This window comes from Labrus bergylta, chromosome 17 (assembly GCF_963930695.1).
Source record: "Labrus bergylta chromosome 17, fLabBer1.1, whole genome shotgun sequence".
NCBI lineage: Eukaryota > Metazoa > Chordata > Actinopteri > Labriformes > Labridae > Labrus > Labrus bergylta.
Window position 1 is genome coordinate 7,135,914 of NC_089211.1, and position 21,566 is coordinate 7,157,479.

Below are 21,566 nucleotides of genomic sequence, written 5' to 3' on the forward strand. Positions count from 1 at the left end.
AGTAAAGCTGCATTCAGGTGCTCTTAAGATGGTCCAAGTTTCCGTGTTCTGAAGTCATTCTTCTGACTTCAGTGTGTTGATGTGATTTAAATTTGGAAAAAAGAAAAAAAGAGTCGGGTGTGAATGTCTCTGTTATGAGTTATATTTTAGCAAAAAGTTTGATTTGCAATACTTTTTATGAATATAAAAAGTATATTAACATTTTGTCCCCCATGTGGTGACGATTATGACGTAAAGTCGGGCAGGTAATTTTTTCCAGATTTTCCGACTTGAGCAGGTGTTAATGTGCAATTTACAACTCAAACTAATTTTCCTGATGTGTCTAACACCACATGAATGTACCATTACTTCTGATGGTCACTTTACACAGCAGCTTCTACCATCAGTGTGTGGATGTATAGGTGTGACCTGCGGCTTTGAGTCATCAGAAGACTAGAAAATAATAAATATACAAGCTGAAGTCCATTTAGCATTTAAACTTTTAAACACTTCCTTCATGGCCTCTCGGCGATCCCTGCACCGCCAACCTTTTGGTCCCTGGATCCAGAGTCTGTCTTTTCATTCAAACTTTCACCTTATATTTTAACATTTTCATCACATTCAAACTTTCATTCTGTGCATTCAAACATTCTCCAACCAGACCTGTGGCCATCGCTATATTCAAACTCACCTGCTATAAATTCAAACCTTCATTCTTCACATTAGAAACTTTCACTCCAGATATTCAAACTGTCATTCGCTAGAATCCAGCAGCTACATGCAATACATTCATAAACACGTTTATTTGGTTGAACAGGTAGAAACACCGTCAGGTGAAAGAAGTCATTAAACGTTACACTGGAGGTTGTGTACCAAACGCTTTCTCTAAAACAAACAAAGAAGAGAACCAAAGTTCAGACTAAAGACAAAAAAGATAAAAACTAGAGCTTACTATAAGTCCAATAAAAAAGACAAAAACAAATCTCGGCGCCACATGGAGCAGAACAGATGAGACAGGAGCACGAGGAGAGGGTGATGAAGGTCTAATTTGTTAATATAGTTGATCTTCATAGTACAAGTGTTGCTGGAGCGTTTTGACCTTCACAGGAACACGGGTAGGAAGACATATGAACTGACAACAAGGGGGATACACTCTCTGGGTTTATGGATGTTTCAGCTTTTTGTTTTCATGTATTTTTTTCCATTTGAGACAATTTCTTACATGTTACCCCCGAAACCAACGTCAACACATTTAAACAGGATTTTAATTCCTTAAAGTCTTTTTTTTTTTTTTTGTTCTAACAACTTAAAGCTGACGACCTAGAATACCTCAAACCTCCTGGAAGTGTTGTGGTGGAGTCACCTCAAGTCCAACCCGGGTCTCCAGTCCCTAGAGCTCCAGGTCACCAAAGACCGAAACTGAACCTGAGCAGACACAGGTGAAGACAATCAGTGAAGACAATCAGTGAAGACAATCGGGGCAGTCAAACGAAGGTAGGAAGTGAGACAAGACAAGAAACACTGGGGACAAGAACTACAAAAATAAAACAGGAAACACTTAAGACATCAAAATAAAGCATTTCACTTTTGGGAGGTTTTAGGGGTTTTGTAGTTTCCACCAGCAAAAAAAGACCTAATTTAGGAGCTAGTCATCAGTGGGTAAAGACCTGTATGACGGTTATAATCAAGCGTGTCCCATCATGTGTTTCATGTAACAGCATGCAGGCGATCAAACAACTCAATAACCTCAGGCAGAAGTTCTGCTGTCAGAGAAAAGAGATCAAATGTTGACAGTGATGTGTGTGACCCAGGGGTTCAAAACTTACAAAAAAAAAAAAAAAAAAAAAAAAAAGTTATTTTAAGTGAACAGATCGTAAAAACCAGTCAGGCTGCAGTATACAAACACACAGCAGCAGGAGGAGTCACAGGTAGAGGAGAGCTTACCTGTTATAAAAGGTGATGCAGCAGCTCGGACAGAACTGACTGCAGAAGATCTCAACATGGATCTGGACGAAGGAGGATTTACAGAACAGGTGATGTCTGATCTCTTCCTTCTTTTTATTTCTTTTTTTTGCACAAGGAGCAGTCAGAGATACTCAATACTGACGGGGTGAACTTGATTTAAAATGTCCTTGGGGTCTCAAACATCTCCACACTGAAAACTATAAGCTGCCTGTTGCAACTCAGCCTAAATAGTGGATTTCAACATCAGTCCCACTTCTGGCAGGGCAAATAGCTGATAATAGTCCAGTATAGAGACAGGACTGATGATATGAATGTCTTCAGGAATGATGACAGCTGAGCTTTGTGTAACTGCATTGCTCTCTGAATAGGACTACTGTCAAGGACTTAGAGGTGGCAGCTGGGGTGGCCAATTATATTTCAAGGGGGGCCCATGACACCCCTGGACACCCCTCCAGACACCCCTCCAGTTCCTTCTTCTCTTACTCTTGATGTCTCTTGATATTCAGATTATATGAATATGCAGTTTCCTTTTAATGGATGCTGTGATTGTAAATAATTCACACTGCTCTTTCTGCAGGATGCTTTTCGAGCTCTGAACACCCTTCCGCCTCCGACCAATACGTTGGAACAGAAACGAGGCCATAATATGGAGAACTACATGGAGAGGGTCGGCCTCTCGGTGAGTCATCAGCTCACACTGCACACAGGACGTGTTTGTCACATAACAGTGACGACTCCAAAGATTACACCAAAACTGAATGGAGACGAATGTTGTTCCAGTGTTTTTATTATCAGTCTTATTTGTGGTTCGTTTGTGTCTAAGGTGGAGGAATTAGATCGTCTCAACATCATCCATGTGACAGGAACGAAGGGGAAGGTGAGCTGATAAGAGACAAAAACAGCTTGAATCATTTTCATTTCATTTTAGAATGAATTTAAAACAATTATTATCTACAGATACCTAAAGCCATAATGTCAGGACGCCTGGTAGATGAGAATACCAAATCAATGATTTTTTTTTTTTTTAAAGCAAGTCATTATTTGAGATTCTCTGTAATGTTTTAAATAGTGAGACATGATTTTTAAATGTTAAGATACCTAGGTTGTGTTTTTAAATCCAAAGTCCGCATTTTAAGATACAAAGTTTTTTTTTTAAACTGACTCAATGTTTTGGAACTTAAAACTTAATTTACCCAAAGATAAACGTCTTTACGCCCTTTGTTTGAGTTGAATTAGAGACTCTGAGCACTCATTGTGCTCCTCTTACTGACTTATTAGTCTTGGATATATGAGAGATTGTTTTTCTCTTTCAGGGTTCCACTTGTGCGTTCACGGAGCAGATCTTGAGAAGTCATGGCTTCCGTACAGGATTTTTCAGGTAAAACTGAAGTCTGTGAATACCGCTGACGCTCTTTGATATAGGGATGATGTTGCTTTTAAGGTTAGCAAACATTTTCATTGATTTGATGTGCAAACTCTGCATATAGAATATAAAAGAATAAATCGTTAATGCCTACCAAAGGTTGATGTTTGCCTTAGGCTCTCTAGATACATAAAACAGTATAAACACATTCAGGCCGTCAATGAAACACTCCGATGGTGGAGGCTGGGCGTCATGTGGTGGTTGAGGGACGACACAGTCCTATGGTGGAGGCTGGGCGTCATGTGGTGGTTGAGGGACGACACAGTCCTATGGTGGAGGCTGGGCGTCATGTGGTGGATGAGGGACGACACAGTCCTATGGTGGAGGCTGGGCGTCATGTGGTGGTTGAGGGACGACACAGTCCTATGGTGGAGGCTGGGCGTCATGTGGTGGTTGAGGGACGACACAGTCCGATGGTGGAGGCTGGGCGTCATGTGGTGGATGAGGGACGACACAGTCCGATGGTGGAGGCTGGGCGTCAGGTGGTGGATGAGGGACGACACAGTCCGATGGTGGAGGCTGGGCGTCAGGTGGTGGTTGAGGGACGACACAGTCCGATGGTGGAGGCTGGGCGTCATGTGGTGGATGAGGGACGACACAGTCCGATGGTGGAGGCTGGGCGTCAGGCGGTGGTTGAGGGACGACACAGTCCGATGGTGGAGGCTGGGCGTCATGTGGTGGATGAGGGACGACACAGTCCGATGGTGGAGGCTGGGCGTCATGTGGTGGATGAGGGACGACACAGTCCGATGGTGGAGGCTGGGCGTCATGTGGTGGATGAGGGACGACACAGTCCGATGGTGGAGGCTGGGCGTCAGGCGGTGGTTGAGGGACGACACAGTCAGATGGTGGAGGCTGGGCGTCAGGCGGTGGTTGAGGGACGACACAGTCCGATGGTGGAGGCTGGGCGTCAGGCGGTGGTTGAGGGACGACACAGTCCGATGGTGGAGGCTGGGCGTCAGGCGGTGGTTGAGGGACGACACAGTCCGATGGTGGAGGCTGGGCGTCAGGCGGTGGTTGAGGGACGACACAGTCCGATGGTGGAGGCTGGGCGTCAGGCGGTGGTTGGGACGACACAGTCCGATATCTTGAAGATATACTGAATTTTCAGAAAGGCTCAGATAGCAGTCTCAAACTGTGCCGAGGTATTTCAAGTTTTCGATTGTATCAAAAAGTTTGAACTACTATGACTATTTGCTTGCAGCACTTTTTGCTTTTTGTTTATAGTAATGCAATGCCATCCGGAAGACAATATGTCTGACTCTTTTCCCAGCTTGTAAAACGCTTTCGATACGCCTCAGACACAGGTTCATATAATGTGCAGATGATGCTCAATGTGAGTCCTTGTGGCACGAGAGAGAGAGAGAGCCACACTTGGATTGGGCTTTTATGCCCTGAGAGCAACATGTCCAGGTGCTCTAAATTATTCCAGCCGAGTCCTCTAGAAATAAGGACACAGACCCAATTAGTTACAGCCTGCTTATAACGTTAAGGAAGTGACCGTCACTAAGGCAAGACTTCAACACATCAGCTACAAATAATATTTCAGTCCAACGTTGCACATCAAGTCGGCATCTTTAACTTGTGATGTCAATAAAAAGAAGAAGGCCATCATCTCCTCTTTATGCTATTCATTTTTCTTAAAAATCCAATATGAGTGTTTTTATATGTAGAGAAAACGTTTGTCTTGCTGTCTTGGTTGCAGTTCTCCTCATTTGGTTGATATCAGGGAGAGGATTCGAATCAACGGACAGCCCGTGGATAAGGAGCTCTTCTATAAACACTTCTCACAGGTTTACCGATGTCTCGATGAGACTAAGGTAGGACATGTAACACAAGCCTTTGACATGAACATTTGACATCCCAAGCAGTGATCTGTTTCATTTTTACCAAACTGTGGTTGGTACTAAACCATATAATTCCCAGAATAACCCTACTTTAGGTGTTTGGTATGAACATTAATGTTACATCACCGGGCCTAAGTGTGCAGAAAAGGTCATCCCTTTATTCTGTTTTCAGTTACAACAAAGATAACCAGCTCTCATATATATATTTTTTCCTCTCACAGGATAACTATGATGGGCTGATGCCGAGATACTTTAGTTTTTTCACCCTCTTGGCCTTTCGTGTGTTTCTAGAGGAAAAAGTAAGCATTACCTGCGCTGCCTTTTTTAGAAGCTATAGGAATAAATAGTGGCTGCTATAGATCAGTGTTTCTTAAATAACTGACTCTGTGCATCCTAACAACTCTGATCTTTCTCCAGGTGGATTTAGCTATCATTGAAGTTGGGATTGGGGGACATTATGATAGCACCAATGTTATAAGGTAACACTCTTTTACGTATACATATACTGTAGGTGCATGTGTTGGGTACTTCACCATTTTTGGTGGACATTTTCGATTTGACAGAAAATGGTCAGAATCTCCAAAAGCTACTGAAACTTTGGTGACTAGACTAAAACACTGATGTGCTTCCTTAAAACTAGACTAGAGGGGGAAAAGGTGGAGTGGTGGCTGGTGCTTGTTCCGCCCTATACAGAGGCTGTAGTCCTCTTGCCAGCGACCCAGGTTCAAACCTGACCCCCAGGGAAGACGCTAAGCAAGACATCAACAGAGCACACAGCCAAAAAGTTTTGTCACCAACTTTATCAGGATACATTGACAAATCAACTGCTCTGTGATTCTGTGTCAACAGGAGGCCATGGGTGTGTGGTGTGTCCTCTCTGGGTATTGACCACATTGCGATTCTTGGAGACACCGTCGAAAAGATCGCCTGGCATAAAGGAGGAATCTTCAAGGTGTGATACATTAATCATTTGCCATTGTTACTGGAATGAAAATGGCCATGGAAGAGCCTTAAAATCAAACTGAACACCTACATGAAACCTGTTCATCCAAAGACTATGAGATGTGTTTGAAAGAGACAGAAAAAGAGCTGAAACTCTCAAGGCGAAATGTGAACATTATTGGTCAGTCAACAGTCAGAGTCTCTTTACACTTAAGTTTGGACTTGCCAGAAAGTTGTTGTTCTGTATTTTTTACTCTGCTCTGTTGTCTTACTGGCTGTTAATCATGTGTGTGTGTTTCCAGCCGGGGGTTCCTGCTTTCACAGTCAAACAGCCAGGAGATGCGATGGCTGTACTCGAGGAGAGGGCCAAAGAGAAACAAGTAAGTAGCCAGTATCAGTAATGTTTGTTGAAATATCTTCTTCAGCTGCACAGTTTGATGTTCTCCTGTCTGGCCTGTCGTTGTAGTGTCCTCTGTGGGTGTGTCCAGACCTGGAGGACTACCAGACTGATGGTGGACCTTTACGTCTGAGCCTCCAAGGGAAGCACCAGCACCCCAACGCCTCCCTGGCCCTCCAGCTGAGTCACACCTGGCTTCAGAGGAGACGTCTAGGTGGGAGTGTGAACAAACAGTCGTACTGTACAAGTGCAGAGTCAGTTTATCTGATTGACTTGACAGTGCTCTTTATGTGATTCTCAGCTGTCATTATCAATATCATAAGAAGTGCCAGGTGGTTGCTCAGTAGGCATGCCTGCCTCGAGCAGCCAATGGCAAGTACTGTGGTAATGGTGGCTGGTGCATTGTTCTCCAGGGTGGGCACATTTTCTCCCTGATGGACCAGGATGTGTATCTTAGTTCGTTAGCTCGATGCTAACACATTCTGGAAAATACCCGCAGCTAGCTAAAACAATTAGCATCACTATAGTTTTAACTTGGGAAGCAATGTATTTTGCTTTACATAGTCCACAAATAACACCATATGCACACTTTTACTCCGAGGCATATGTTTCCTAATCTCTGCAGAGACAAACTGAAAAAACTTCTGACTCACACAAGTCTGGTCTGCTGCTCTGATCCATCTTTATAATCAGTCAATGCTCTTATCCAGTGACACTGCATGACTCGCTCTTTATGTCTCATGGGAGACGTGCTGTTGTGTGTAAAAGCTGCAGTATGGCTGCTGCTTGCATTGTCATTGGAATCTGCCCTTCAAATCCACTTTACATTTGACACTGTGCTCCTTTACATGTATCACTTGTAGAACGACTTTCAGCATAGTATGGGTCATACGTCCATTTGCCCTCTGTAGGCCTCTGGAACCTCTTCCCTGCTCAGAGCAGATGGATCCCTTTGTCATTACAAGTCCTGGTCCTGTAGTAAGGCTGCCTGCAAAATTCTTGAAAGCCATTCATCTGATGGATCACGATTAATGCTTGGTTCTTCCAAAATACAACTTTTACAGTTGGATTATTTATTTAGAATACATATCACTTGCAAACGGTACATGATAAATCCCTCTGGTCCCAGAGTGAGATGGAGTCCCTCCAATGAAGGCATTTTGGTTTTGAAGGCAATGAAGATTTTGTCTTATGACCTTTTCAGGTGCACAAAAATGTTAGCAGAAAAAACTCACAGGTCAACACATTTGTCTCGTCTTGGGTAAATAATTGAAAATAGCATTTGTTGTGCTATGTGGCACATTGTTTATAAGCCAATTTGAAGTTGTTGGCAAGATTCCCTCTCTGTTCTGGCAAAAGAAGGGTAACAAATCAGAGTACAATCTCGTACAAAGATCATGCAAGCACTCATTTTCTCTTTCTGAAATAACTCAAGAGTTCTTTTTTAACAATGAGCTGTGGTCTTTAACAGACAGAAGCTTTCCCACCAGCCCTGTTGAGGACACAGGTGTACTCCAGGTCTCTTTCTTGAAGCCCAGCCCCATCATGGTGAAAGGTGAGGAATAGTGACAATTAAAGAAGCACATTTGGACTCTTGCGAACATGATGTGCTCAATAAGATGTTTCATTATACATCATTACTCTGTGTGTCTGGTCTCAGGGCTCGCAGAAACGGTGTGGGCTGGAAGGACTCATATACTGAAACATGGAGAGGTCACATACTTCTTGGATGGTGCCCACACCATGCGCAGTATGCAGGCCTGTGCAAACTGGTTCAAAGAGATCTCAGCCCAGCATGAAACGAACGCAAGGTGAACATCACACCCTTCATGCATGACACTAAACATGGGCTGTTTCACCTGCATCCTGGTGGACTCTTTATTTTGTAGGACGTGCTGTGTAAAAGCACTTTGAGTAGTCACAACAAGCTCAACTCCATTATCCATGTTTCATTTACTGCCAGTGTTAACAGCCATACAAACAGACTTTTGACCAAATGTTTTGAGAACAACTTGTCAATATTTTCTTAATTTGAAGGTTTAGTTTAGTTTGCTAATCCATATTTCTTTTAAGATGTTACCATCTGTTAAATCCAAAACATTTTCTATTTTTCACATCATTGTTAGAAGCTTATCCAAGAACTATGACAATTTAAACCATTATCTTTTATGCTTGGATCATGTGTTTTCCATAATAGCTTTAACTGAAACATGGCTAAATGAATCCATAGTTTCACTGTATGATATTTCTGATTATAAAGCTATCCATTGGATAAGAGAAATAAGAACTGGAGGAGGAGTATCTCTCTTCATTCACAAAGCTTACCAGTTCATCAGCAGAGGTGTTCTTGGGACTTTTGAATCCAACATCGCAGAATGTGTATTTCTTGAAATGATGTCAAGCCCCTCTCTTGGGGGAAGAAACATAATTGTAGGTGTTATTTATCGTCCACCCAATACAGATATTGATATTTTTAACAAACAGTTAACAGATGTGCTTGAAGTCATATCAAAAGAGGGTAAAGTTTGCTACCTTGTTGGAGATTTTAACATCAATCTGTTTAAAAGTGCGACTCATATACAAACTGCAGAATTTCTAAATGCAATGTATTCAAATTACTTTTATCCTCTAATTCATATGGCAACTAGGATCTCAGATACAACTGCAACTCTAATTGACAATATTTTTACAAATTTCTTTGATTGGGAATCAAATAGTGGTATATTACATACTGACATTTCTGATCATTTGCCAATTTTGTGTGTGGCTTATAAGGTTCAAGAAACCAAAAAGCCAGTTGTTAGTTACAAGGGATTATACACCAAGAAAAATTGTTCTTCCGGAAGTAGCCTACTCCCTTTTTATGAAGGAAATATTGTTAGCTCATTGAACCAATGTTTTCCCTTCAAGAGGATAAAAGAAAAACAAGTTGATTTTCACAACCCTTGGTTCACCTCAGGTCTTAAAAAAATCCTCTATGAAAAAAAACAAGTTATACAAAAAATATATATCAAATCCAACTCCCCTTAATTTGAAAGAATATAAAACTTAAAAAATAAGTATAATATAAAACAAAAATAAGTATGTGCATATTTTACGTACAGCTAAGAAAATATACTTTTCAAAGAAGTTTAAAGAATCAACAAATAATATCAAATCTACATGGAATATTATCAACCAATTGCTAAATAAAAAGAAGAAAAGAAAGTTCTCAGTTTCTAAATGGTGATAAACTCATTAATGATCCATATGGAATCTCTTGTGGCTTTAATAACTTTTTTGCAAATATAGGTTCTTCTCTCTCAAATGAAATTGACAACACGGGAGGCAGCCCTTTAGATTATCTCAAATTTTGAGCTCCCACAGCTAAAGATAGTAAGTGACATCATTAAAAATCTAAAAAATACCTCAGCTGGCCTTGATGAAATTGGTAGTTCTTTAATTAAGGAAGTCAAATTTCATCATATTCACAGGTAAAGGAAGTAGGTATCAGAAGGATTATGCTGAAGTTTCAATAGATGGAAATGAAATTTCTGAAGTGTCACAAACTCAATTCTTAGGAATCCTTGTGGATGAGAAGTTAAATTAGAAAAATCATATTAAATTTACTCAGAAAAAAATTGTGAAGTCCTTGGGGTTCATCAGCAAACTTTGTAGTTTTATTCATTTATCTTGTATGTTAACCTTATATTACTCTATGATTTATCCGTATTTCATTTATGGTAATATTGTCTGGGCAAACACTTATCCCTCTCACCTTCTTAAACTTTATATGTTGCAGAAACGTTTTGTAAGATTGGCAACTTTCTCCAACGCAACAGAAACATCTGCCCCCCTCTTCAAAAAACTAAACATTCTTTCAGTTTATGATATCAATATACATCAGATATGTGTGTTTATATATAAATATATGTTCGTACCTTTTTCTTTACCATCATCATTTCAGCATTTTTTTAAACTGAATTCCCAGATTCATTCATATTCTACCAGACAGATTGATCATCTTCATCTTCCTTTTTATAAAACCAAACACGGTCAGATTTCCATCAGATATCGTGGGGTACAAATTTGGAACTCCATAAGAGATTTTTAAAAGGAAACTGTCTTCACATTTAATCCATGAGGTCAAACTTTTGCATATATGAAATATATTTCTTTTTTTTTTTTTCCATCAACTCACTCATTTCACTCCCTTTTTAATAGATCAATGCCTGTTTCATTTAGCTGATAGAGGGTTAACATTCCCAGTCTTTCTATTGTATGTATGTGTCTAAGTGTGTGTGTATGAATACGTGTATAGGTTACTGTATGTGTTTATATTTAATTTTCTTTTGAAATGGTGTAATTCGATTTGTTTAGTTGATTTATTTGTCTCTTAAGAGGTGAGGTCCCTTGTATAAGCCTGTTGGCTTCTTGACCTCTCCTGACACACCTTTTATGTTTTTGTTAATCCTATTTTGATGTATTCTTATATGTCTGCTAATAGATCAAATAAAAAAATAAAAAAAGTTAAAATGAGCCATCAGATCCGATCAATACCTGTTGTAGTTCTTATTTTAAATGTAATAAACATTCACTTCAGACGTGTGTTCTCACATCCAACCAGTACTGATGTAAAACCTTGACATGTTTGTGTTGTAGCGGACCGGTTGCCAGAGTTTTGCTGTTCAATACAGTAGGAGAGAGAGACTCAAAAGCCATGCTTAGACTGCTGTTGGTGAGTAAAACAGCTTAAAGCGATACTAGCTTAACTTGATAAACATGAAGATGTGGCAGGATAGATGGTCATGTTTGCAAATGTAGTATATTGTGAGCCTTAAACAGTTTTTTATATAAATACTTCCTTGTCAAGGCATGGCAGTTTAGATCAATTTTGGTAACACTGTTCTGTTGACTGTAAAAGGCTTTTGTGTTTCTGTTCTTTTCAGCCTTGTCATTTTGACTTTGCTGCGTTCTGCACAAACATCCCCGATGTCGGCACATTCTGTCCCACAGGTGAGATCTTTGAAAACTGTGGCTTTTACCAGTTGACGGCCAAACACGACTTTAAAGTAAACAAACATGACGAGCAGGAAGATTAAGCAATCCTAGCTTTTGGACTGCTTTTTCCTCAAAATTCAGGGAGAAAAAAGTATATTAATGAGGTCGCAGAGACGTCATGAAGAAGGGCCAAATCGTCTATGCGCAGCCAGCCTTACACCATAGGAAAGTCTGACAAGAGAATCATCAGAAAAATCTGTATTTTGCTGAGTTAATCGAGCCTAAGCAATGTCCCTGACTTTGCCTAAATAATCTACTTTGGAAGCAATGATGTTATTGGGTTTACAACATATTAACAATATTCCCAATATAAATAACTCCTCTCCACAGTTGCATGGCAAACTTTTATGATTGCTAAAGTATCAGAGATTGATTTCTTACCTTTACAGCCCCATGGTTCCTTTCAAGGAAAATTTTAACTTTTTAGAGGCATGCATGTTTGTTATATTTCTAAGACTATGATGAGAATGTTGATACCAATCTCATGTCTGCACATACAGTACAGATCTGTAGTCAGACTCGGGACCAGCATGAATAGCCTTGAAAATAAAGCGATGTATTTTACATTTAAAACGATGACGTATGAATTGTGTCTGTCTCTCAGACTTATGGAACGTGAATCACACAGTGGAGAACATGAAGACTCGCTGTTTGGAAAACGAAAGGAACTGGAAACTATGCAACAACGTCGAGGATAGAAATGGTATGCAGCTTACTGCCAACAACCTGACCCTGCTGGTCCCTGACCGAAAAGCCAACACCCTGGTCTTCCCCTGCGCCCTCAGCGCTCTCCAGTGGATCAGCCAGGGCCGGGATTCAGTCCTAACAGATGGAGCAAACTCTGCTCTGAAAGGTAAACCCAGCGTCAAGGCCAAAGCTCCTCTTCTCCATGACGCAGCAGAGATCCACGTCCTGATCACAGGAAGCCTCCGCCTGGTGGGGGGAGCTCTTAAAAACCTCGACCCAGCATCCTATAAGTAAATAGAGAGTGAACAGAGAGGGATTCACTGAGTGTGTGGATTACAGTCAATTTTAGAGAAAGGGTGGGTGCTTGGTTTGCTTGATGCTTCATTTATAGACTTTAGTTCTTTATCTTACAGGGTTGGTATTTCTGTTTGGCATCAGTGATTTCTCCTGGATAATATAGAGCTGTTAAATGTTTTCTTTTATAACATTTATACAAAAACTGCAATCTAACAGACACCAGGAAATATTACATACACAACACAGGCTCATGAGTTTAATGATTATTACTCTGTTTCTAGAATTGTCATACTTTTTGCATATTGTATTTCCCTGTGTCGCTTTTAAACTTAATTATTAAACACACTTTTAAAGGAAACTGTTATGTTTGTTATTATCTATGATGTGTCCTTTCCTGTTGCAATAATGAACAAATAGCCTACTGAAGGTGACTGGTTACATTATTTTGCAATATTTGAATTGTAATACTTTGCAGGGTTGTACCTCAGCTCCTTTCTCGCATGTCTCTCTCTCTCCCTGATTTCTGACTCTATCCACTGTCCTATCTCTAAATACAGACCTTAAAAGCCCAGTTATAAACCTTTAAAAAAAAGAAAAACACTTGTGTCTACATGATAAATCTTTTGATTATAATGGCCAAATTCCACATCTATAAATCTATTTTACAGGTTGAAAAAAAAAAAAAAAAAAGCTGCATTGCATTTAGTAACAAGCGGAAACAATTACTCTGAAAAACAAAAAACAATTTAAACTGTTACAGCTTGTAGTATGTTTGAAGTCTTTACATGGACTCTTAACCAACCTTTACAGAAGAGGATTAGAGCCAGACATGAAAAATAATGAGAGGAGGAAGATTTTTATACCATTAGGCAATTTAAAAAAAATTCAAAATGTCGAGAAAAAAGTTACAATACAATGAATATAATAGAATGAAGTCAAAATATCAAGAAAAAAGGTCTAAATGTGGACAATAACGTTGAAATACAATTTCGAGAATAAACTCAACATTTTTTTGGGACATTTCAACTTTTTTCTCAAAGTGTATGATGGCAAAAATATTCCTCCTCCTTTTTTATTTTAATCTTTATAGTATGTTTATTTCCCATGTCTGGCTCTAATCGCCTTCTGTACCACTCTATACACTTTTTCCCTTTAAATAAAAAGCAATTGATACATATATGTTTGAGCTGTGTTCATGATTTCAAAGACATTTTATTTTTGTTTACAGATTTTTAATGTGATCGGTTTTTGTGAATGAAAGGGCGAAAGTCTCACAACATATGAAGTCGTTGCGTTTCATTCCCGGAACAGTAAGTGGAGACATTCTCTTATAACGTTGGTTTGCAGCCCGCCAGGAGGAAAACCAAAGAAGAAGAAGAAGAATTGTGACGGAAGTGACGTATGAACACAGGGGCGCTCTGCTGCTGCTGGCGCTGAGTTTAAAGAGTCCCGGTTGGCGTTTCTGCAGCACAAAAAAAAACTGCAATTTTATGTGCAATTCTTTGTAAAAAAAATCACTTTTTAATCTGAGCCGAAGATGTCAAGACAAAGGTGAGTGTATTTATATTTTAATAGTGTATATTTTAATTTATATTTAAAGTAGTTTTAAGTGATTCTGTGAACTTAAACGGACCATACGTAAAAAAGGAGCCAAAACTAACTTACGTGCTCAGTTTTTAGCCTCTCTTTCTTCTTTAAGAATAAAGCATGCCGATTTGTAATTTAATTGATTTTAAACCAGTAGCTTGCTGTACAATTTAAATTGTGTGTGTACAAAAGACATTTTAAGTGGATTTAGGTAGAAATAATAAAAATCGATACCGCGCTTTCGGCCCCTCATCTCTCCAAGCCTGCATGCTTCCTTCCTGCTTTACAAACCATAAAGTAGATACGAAATATAGAATTAAAAACGCAGTGTTCGATAACACTTCCATTGCTTTAAATAAATGTGATTGTCTTTATTTTTTGTAGTTTGCGCGGTCTCAACGCTGCTAGCTGAATAAATATGGCGGGCAGAGAGAGAGAGCCTTTTCTCTGCATGAGGCTAGCTCGCTACATAAGATGTTTATCTGATATGTCGCTATGAAAACGTGCTTTAGAACAAACAATTTGGATATTAAGTTGTTTGATAAGTTTCTTCCCCCTCCACCCAGCATGCCTCTGCAGGACCTGCCGTGCCTGCAGACCTCCATGTTGTCTGAGTCCAGGAGGATCAACAAGCGCAAGTCCAGGAGCAGCCTCACGGAGGGCCTGGACACCGAATGCACCCCCTCAGACCTCATCCAGCAGTGGTCCCCGAGCCACAAGCACCAGCGGCTCATCAGCATGGGGAAAGAGAACGACCAGAACCAGTTTGTGCTCGCCAGGAGGTCAAGGAGGAAGAAAGGTCCCACATCAGGTAGGACAAACCCCCCCCCCCAACCTCCCTTAAGAAGCATGCACAGTCAGTTTTTCGTACTTATGAAGTGTTGGCTCTTTTGTCATCAACAGGTATTTCATGGGACCACCTGCCCGAGGAGCTTCTTCTCAGGATCCTCTTCTACCTCCCTCTGCAGGAGCTCCTCAGGATGTCCAGAGTTTGCAAACGCTGGAATCGCTTAGCGTGAGTTTCAAGTCATCGTCAGAGGGCCATGTCGTTCAGTTTCACCTCTATTTGAAAATTCTTCCTATTTCTGTTAAATTTACTACCAACTATTGCAGGGTTAACTTACATTTTCTATTCTGCTGCAGTTTACAAATGTATAAATTGTGTTTAATCATTTCTTTGTCCACTCATTAAGTTAGGTTTTTTATATCCCTAAACTAGTTTATGAAGCACAAAAGATCTCCCAACTGTACTTGAATACTTTAAGATGTCACATGTTTTAAAACCATACAATCTAATAATGATCAATAGAATCAAAGAGTACCAAAGCTGTAAAACAACAACAACAACAAAAAAACTACAAATCCAAAGACATATTTGTAATTCAGAGAGAGAGAGAGTCCTTCTGCACAACTATGTCCGGTACCTAAATATTGCATATTGACATAGTTGTGCAATCAAGACGTTGTGCAGGAGTTCGTCTGCATGCTTGTGACCGGATCAGTCTGTAAGTTATCGTCTCCAGACACTACATACATCTTCTGATTATATCTCCCTGTCTCTGTCTGATCCAGGTTTGACGAGTCTCTGTGGCACAGTGTGGACCTGGAGGGTCTCACCCACATGGGGGTAGCTCTGCAGCAGGTGCTGAACATCGGCGTGTGCAGGCTGCGCTGCCCTCGCTCCTTTGTGGAGGAGACAAACTTCACCGTCACCGGGTAAGTCCAGCCGATCAGTCTATTATCTGATCTGTTATCTGATGTATCTGCTGTATAAAGAATTGAAACAGGATTTCACAGTTTGTATTTTCTGTCTTCAAGCGCTCTGCAGATCGTTGAGTTGGATCTGTCCAGCTCCATCATCCCCACCTCTGCTCTGGAGAGCATCATCAGCCGCTGCACACAGCTGGAGTATCTGAGCCTGGAGGGTCTGCAGCTCTCTGACGCCATCATCAGGTACCACTTCATCTCTTACCACGCTACCACCACGACAGGAAAATGTTTGAACCAGAGGTGTTAAACATGTTGCTGCTTCTTCACTCTTTAAACCCTTTCTGGTGAAAATCAAACATCAGTAAAATGTTTTATGCAAAGGGTAACAAACAGACAAAAACATGATCATGGTGTTTTCTGTTTGTGTCCGTGTGTGTGAGTTTCTGATCCTGTTGTAGATGTTTGATGTTTTTAATCTTCCGTCTCTTGTCAGCTCTCTGTCCGAGAACACAAACCTGCTGCAGCTGAATCTGAGCGGCTGCTCCGGCTTCTCCGCTCCTCCTCTGGCCGACATGTTGAAATCCTGCAGCAGGTTAGAAATGATTCATCTTAAAGAACAGCGGCTGCTTTCATTGATCCTCTGTTTGTCTCTAAAGCCTTCTCTTCCATGTGCAGAATCGAGCGGCTGAACATCTCGTGGTGCGACTTCAGCAACGATCATGTGAAGAGCGTCGTGGAGAATCTGAGCTCTGCTGTCACTCAGCTCAACGTCAGCGGCTACAGAGAGAGCTTCACGCTGGACGGTGAGTGACGGATGTTTTCTAATGTGGAGAGGAGTTGAACATGAGTCGAGAATGATCAGATTCTTATGTAAATACTTTGATTTTGAATCCTCTAGACTCCTGTCTGATTTTAAAAAGTTGCTGTAGCTCACTGGAAACCTTCACTGAGAGGAGCAACTAATGATTCTATCTTGTAAAAATAAAGAAATGAGCTATAAGAAGTAGATTTCATCATGATGTTCACATGGAATTTGAGACTAAAAAGTGTATTTTGAACTAAAGGTTATATATATATATATATATATATATATATATATATATTGAAAAAGAATTGCACAGAATCTATAAAATACTTGACGTATTTATACAGAAAACGACTGAAACCACTGAGATTATCAAAGTAGTTATTGATTTTGATTTCTCTGATCGATGAATCATTGACCTGAGGTGACTGTTCTCTGTGTGTGTGTGTTTTTTAACAGATGTGACGGTGCTGGTGACGAGATGCCCCCACATTACGACCCTCGATTTAAGGTACAATGTTTCCTCCTTCAGGTCTCATGAACATGTTTGGATGAGGGGGGAGAACAGGGAGGGCTGCTCTCCAGAGCTGGGAGAAGAGAGCCTGTGTGAAGAGGTTTCACCGGCTCACGTAGAGACCTGAAGCCGTCTGGTGAAATTCTTGGTTTCATATTGGAGAACTATCTCGGGATTTGCAGAACAAGCCGCTTAGCGCCCTAAAAGTCCTTCCTAGGTCTCTGAGAGGATTCTCAGAATGTTTGTGAATATGTTTTGTTTTCTGGTGAATGTGCTGCCCCCTGCTGGTGTCCATGAATAAATCATCCGCCTGGTTGTTTTGTCACAGTGACAGCACTCTGCTGATGGCCGACAGCTTCCCCATCCTCAAACAGCTGAAGAACCTGCGCCACCTTTCTCTGAGCCGCTGCTACCACATCCACCTGGCCGCTCTCACGTGAGTTTAACAGATTATAACATCCATAAATATCCACTGAAGATGTCAATCATAGGATCAATATTGGAGATGCTTTTGAAAAATGGAGAGAGGTTAGAACACAGAAAGGTTTACAGACCGGTGCAGAGCTGGATAAACACTGAAGCTTCAGTGTCCACCACATGGTGACCTGTGAGCATAGACTCTAGAGAGGAGGGGGCGGGGGGGAGACAGCTCTCTACAATGTTTAGAATTTAGACTGCAGTACCCATTTTAAACACTAGGTCAGGGTTACATACTGGTCCTTTAATGTTGAGATAAATATTCAGATAGTTTTTTTTATTTTGTATGTTTGCAGTGACCTCGAGCAGATGTTCCCCCTGCTGAGTCTTCTGGAGGTTTTCGGCCTCCTACACGACTCCCAGCTCTCCTCTCTGAAGAAGGAGCTGCCTCGCATCAGCGTCAACACCCGCCCATTCTCTAGCATCGCCAGGCCCACGCCCGCCTGCAGACCCCAGGGCCCCGTCAGGGACCGCGCCATGTGGAGCAGAACGTGTCGTCTGAGGGTCAAGCTGTAAACCCACAGGAGCCGAGTTTCAGTGTTTGTTGCTGCTACAGATGTGTCTTTACATGTTGGTGGGCGTTAAGGTTACTAAAGGTCAAGTCCTGCCTGCTTTTAGGGAAATGTTGAATTTAGGGAATCATCCAGATTTGGATGTTGAATCCAGTTTTTCTTGAATGTGTTGATATGAACCTTTTAGCTATGTTTTTGAATCTGTTTCAGGTTCTAATAATGTGTTAATTTAAAATATTTTGTGATGGAAACAAGGTTTCTTTTTTTAAAGGGCTCAATTGAATGTTGACGTCTATCGGATGTCTGTAAATATTTAGCACAGCTGATCTCTCCGACATTTTAAAAGATACTCGTGTTCTCAGATGTAACAATGAGAGAAGAGTCGATTTTAATCAGTGAGAAAGTTTTAATGTAAAACAATCGATGCAGCCAGAAGAGCTGTGAATGATCCTTGAAACCACTTTGTTACTTTAAACACACATTACGTTTACATTTAACCCGACCGGGTTATCATTCATGTACATGTGACTCTTCTGTCACTCTAATGATGACTTCTGTGTGTCGCTATTCATGAATCAATGTGCTGTACGCTCGGTGCTCTCTTCCATTTCATTCCAAATTACTGAAATTCAGTGTTTTAACTTGTGAATTGTTCATTTTTCAGTAAACCACGGAGTAAAAAAAATCTGTTTTTGTCTGAGCTTGTTTTTCATCACATGCATTAGTCCTGTTTTATTTAAAGGTCACATGTTCTCCTCTTCAATAAGTCTCAGAGCTCCTCAAAACATGTATGTGAAGTGTCTTGTTCTAAATCCACTCTGATCCTGTATTTGATCATGTCTATAAACCCCTCTATTTCAGCCCTGCTCAGAACAGGCTGTTTCTGTGTCTGTACCTTTAAATATGTAAATGAGCGGTATCTGACCACGCCCTCTCTGGAAGGATTTGGGTGCCTTGGGCTTTCTCGCTCCATGTCCTATTGTTTACGGTGAGAAGGCAGACTCAGCAGAACAAACACCTAGCTGTGGGAGTGTCACCCACCTGGGGGAGGGGTTACTGCCCTTTGTGATGTCATGAAGGGAAAATCTCCAAACGTCCTGTTTGAGCACACATTTTCTGAAAAGTGGAACAGGCAAAAGATGGAGAGGATGGACTTTTCTCATCATTGGGGGGGTTTGTAGACAGACTAGGGACACATGGGGGAAGAGGATTCTGCAGAATATGTGATAAGCATCTAGGCTCCGACCTCATCAGTCATCAAATTGCAGTTTTATTTTACATGCTGAAAGTCGAGGAGTGATGGTATGATGGATGGATGATATCTTAAACCCCTCCCAGTCAGAGCCTGCAGGTGGATGCTGGGATGGTGGTGTTTCCGAATAAGAGTGCAGAGCTGGCAATGACAGAGCAGAGAGGGAGCTGAAATCTTGCAGCTTAAATAGAGTGCTAATTGAAATGAGGTGTCGTCAGGTGATTGTGGATAAAGTGTGAAATCAGTGCAGCTCGAGTTGTCTGCCTGAACTTGCTCGTAGGTCTCTGTCAGGCTCAGGTTGTTATTCTATAATGTCTGATAACGTTATAGACAGAGCTCGACCTTATTTTTTTTCACCAGAGGAAGATGATTTATTTCAACCAGAACCTGCTGTAACATCGCTCTCTGCAGGGCCGACAAACTGCAGGTTTATCTGGCACAACCAGTGTGGCTAGTCATTCAGGCTCATAATCAGATAGGTGCTGTGGTATCTAAAGTGCATGAAAGGGTTGATTTGATTAGCTTACGAAAACAACATTGTGATGGATACTTCACCTCTTTAACAAAAGTTATTTTAATGAGAATGCCTCAAAGTTTAGAGTAAAAGTGACTCGACGGAGGACCGGACCAAAGGAACTTGTTAGGGGTCATTTTAACCCCTTAAATCTGACATACTGTATGTGAGTGAGTGTGATATATATTGCAAATACATTTTATTTTGAACTTGCATGTGTCTGAAATTCTTTCATTTCGCATTTCAATAATAAATTTGCTTTTAAGCTGAGAGTACTTTACTTTCTGTGTGCTTTTATTTTTTAAATAAAGTAAGGCCCTTCTGGTAGATGGAAGGGTTAGGACATGAAGTTAAGCATAGAAACAGGAAGTGGAGATCAGTGATGAATCTGTCGAGGAAAGAGAGGCGGAGGCGAGCAAAAATAAGCACACAGAAGGATTTTTTTTTTTTCAAACAACTTTTATCTGATTCAAAAACTGACACAGGATGTTCATGAGGATCGTTCTTTTGGCACGCTTCGATGTACAGTTTCCTGATTTATAAACTCATCCTCATTAAGAGAAACCCTCGTCATTCAGAGTCCAGGGCAGGGAGGTGTGCCAACAATATGTAATGTCATGTGTGTGTGTACAAGAAGATTAATTGTTTTTGTTTAAAATCGATCTGACTGCACCACTGTGTCGTCACACTCCTCGTCATCACAGCACATTTAGTGTCGAGCAAAAATCACTGAAATCCCTTTCTGTAGAAACCTTCAGCCACTCGCTGATCTTAAAACATCGTCTCCTCCTGTCCTGTGAGAGGTTACAGACGTGTGACCTTAAATCATGGAGCAAAATGACGTCCTGCTGTTAGTGCACTCTGTTTCCTCCTCTCAGACTCCAGTGTTTCAAACTTCTACAAAAAATATACACGCTTTGTTTTCAAAAATATCTTTAGCCGCTGTGCATTCAGTTCACTGTACAAAAACACTTTCATATCCCTCCAGCACTAAATATATTTCTGTTCAGTTTGCATCACAGCTGGATGTTTCTTCTCCCTCCACGTTATAGATCATCTCAGTAAACACGCTTGAGTTTGTTTGGACTCGATCAAAAACACAACATCCTGCTGCAACAAACAATGACTAGAGCAGCAAATCGGGATTCATCCACCGCGGAAAATAGTCCCTCAGAAATGCATCTTTATAATGTTTTTTTTACAATTTATTTTGCGGGTTTTGTGCCAAAGGGGTTTAAGCTAGAGCTGGAAATCCGCTTCGATGGCTAAAGCCTCTGTACATGGGGGCATGCAAATTAACCCCTAGGCCATTGGCGCCCCTGTACATTGTGTCTTAAAGATGACATTTGTTTGAGCTCTTAGCTGATTCACCAGCAAACATGAAGCATAATTATGTCTAACTGGGTTTTAGTGTCATAAAGTCATCGCTCCGATCTCAATGAACTGATCTGAAATAATCATACATTTTAAACACTTTTGAACAGAGCTGGCAAAACACTGAAGCTTCAGTGTCCACCACATGGCAACTTGCGTGAGCATCGACTCTAGAGAGGAGGAGGCGGGGGGAGACAGCTCTCTACAATGTTTTAGATTCAGACTGCATTACCCTTTTTGAACA

General features: G+C 40.9%; 2 protein-coding genes across 2 annotated transcripts; both read left to right on the top strand.

The window, feature by feature from the left end:
* The first annotated feature begins 1,870 nt into the window (after positions 1-1,870).
* LOC109988561 (folylpolyglutamate synthase, mitochondrial-like) lies at positions 1,871-13,747 on the top strand. The gene is made up of 15 exons (XM_020640082.3): positions 1,871-2,012; positions 2,522-2,623; positions 2,768-2,821; positions 3,258-3,322; positions 5,073-5,187; positions 5,436-5,513; positions 5,632-5,693; positions 6,064-6,166; positions 6,459-6,536; positions 6,623-6,767; positions 8,025-8,108; positions 8,214-8,364; positions 11,195-11,270; positions 11,482-11,548; positions 12,198-13,747. Exons 1-15 carry the CDS (start codon positions 1,980-1,982, stop codon positions 12,572-12,574), a joined length of 1,590 nt encoding a protein of 529 aa, XP_020495738.2. The 5' UTR covers positions 1,871-1,979; the 3' UTR covers positions 12,575-13,747.
* A 212-nt stretch (positions 13,748-13,959) lies between these two features.
* Positions 13,960-18,889, top strand: skp2 (S-phase kinase-associated protein 2, E3 ubiquitin protein ligase). Its single transcript, XM_020640077.3, has 10 exons — positions 13,960-14,128; positions 14,731-14,975; positions 15,068-15,179; positions 15,737-15,880; positions 15,983-16,117; positions 16,368-16,466; positions 16,550-16,677; positions 17,139-17,190; positions 17,522-17,629; positions 17,967-18,889. Exons 1-10 carry the CDS (start codon positions 14,115-14,117, stop codon positions 18,184-18,186), a joined length of 1,257 nt encoding a protein of 418 aa, XP_020495733.2. The 5' UTR covers positions 13,960-14,114; the 3' UTR covers positions 18,187-18,889.
* The last annotated feature ends 2,677 nt before the right edge of the window (positions 18,890-21,566 follow it).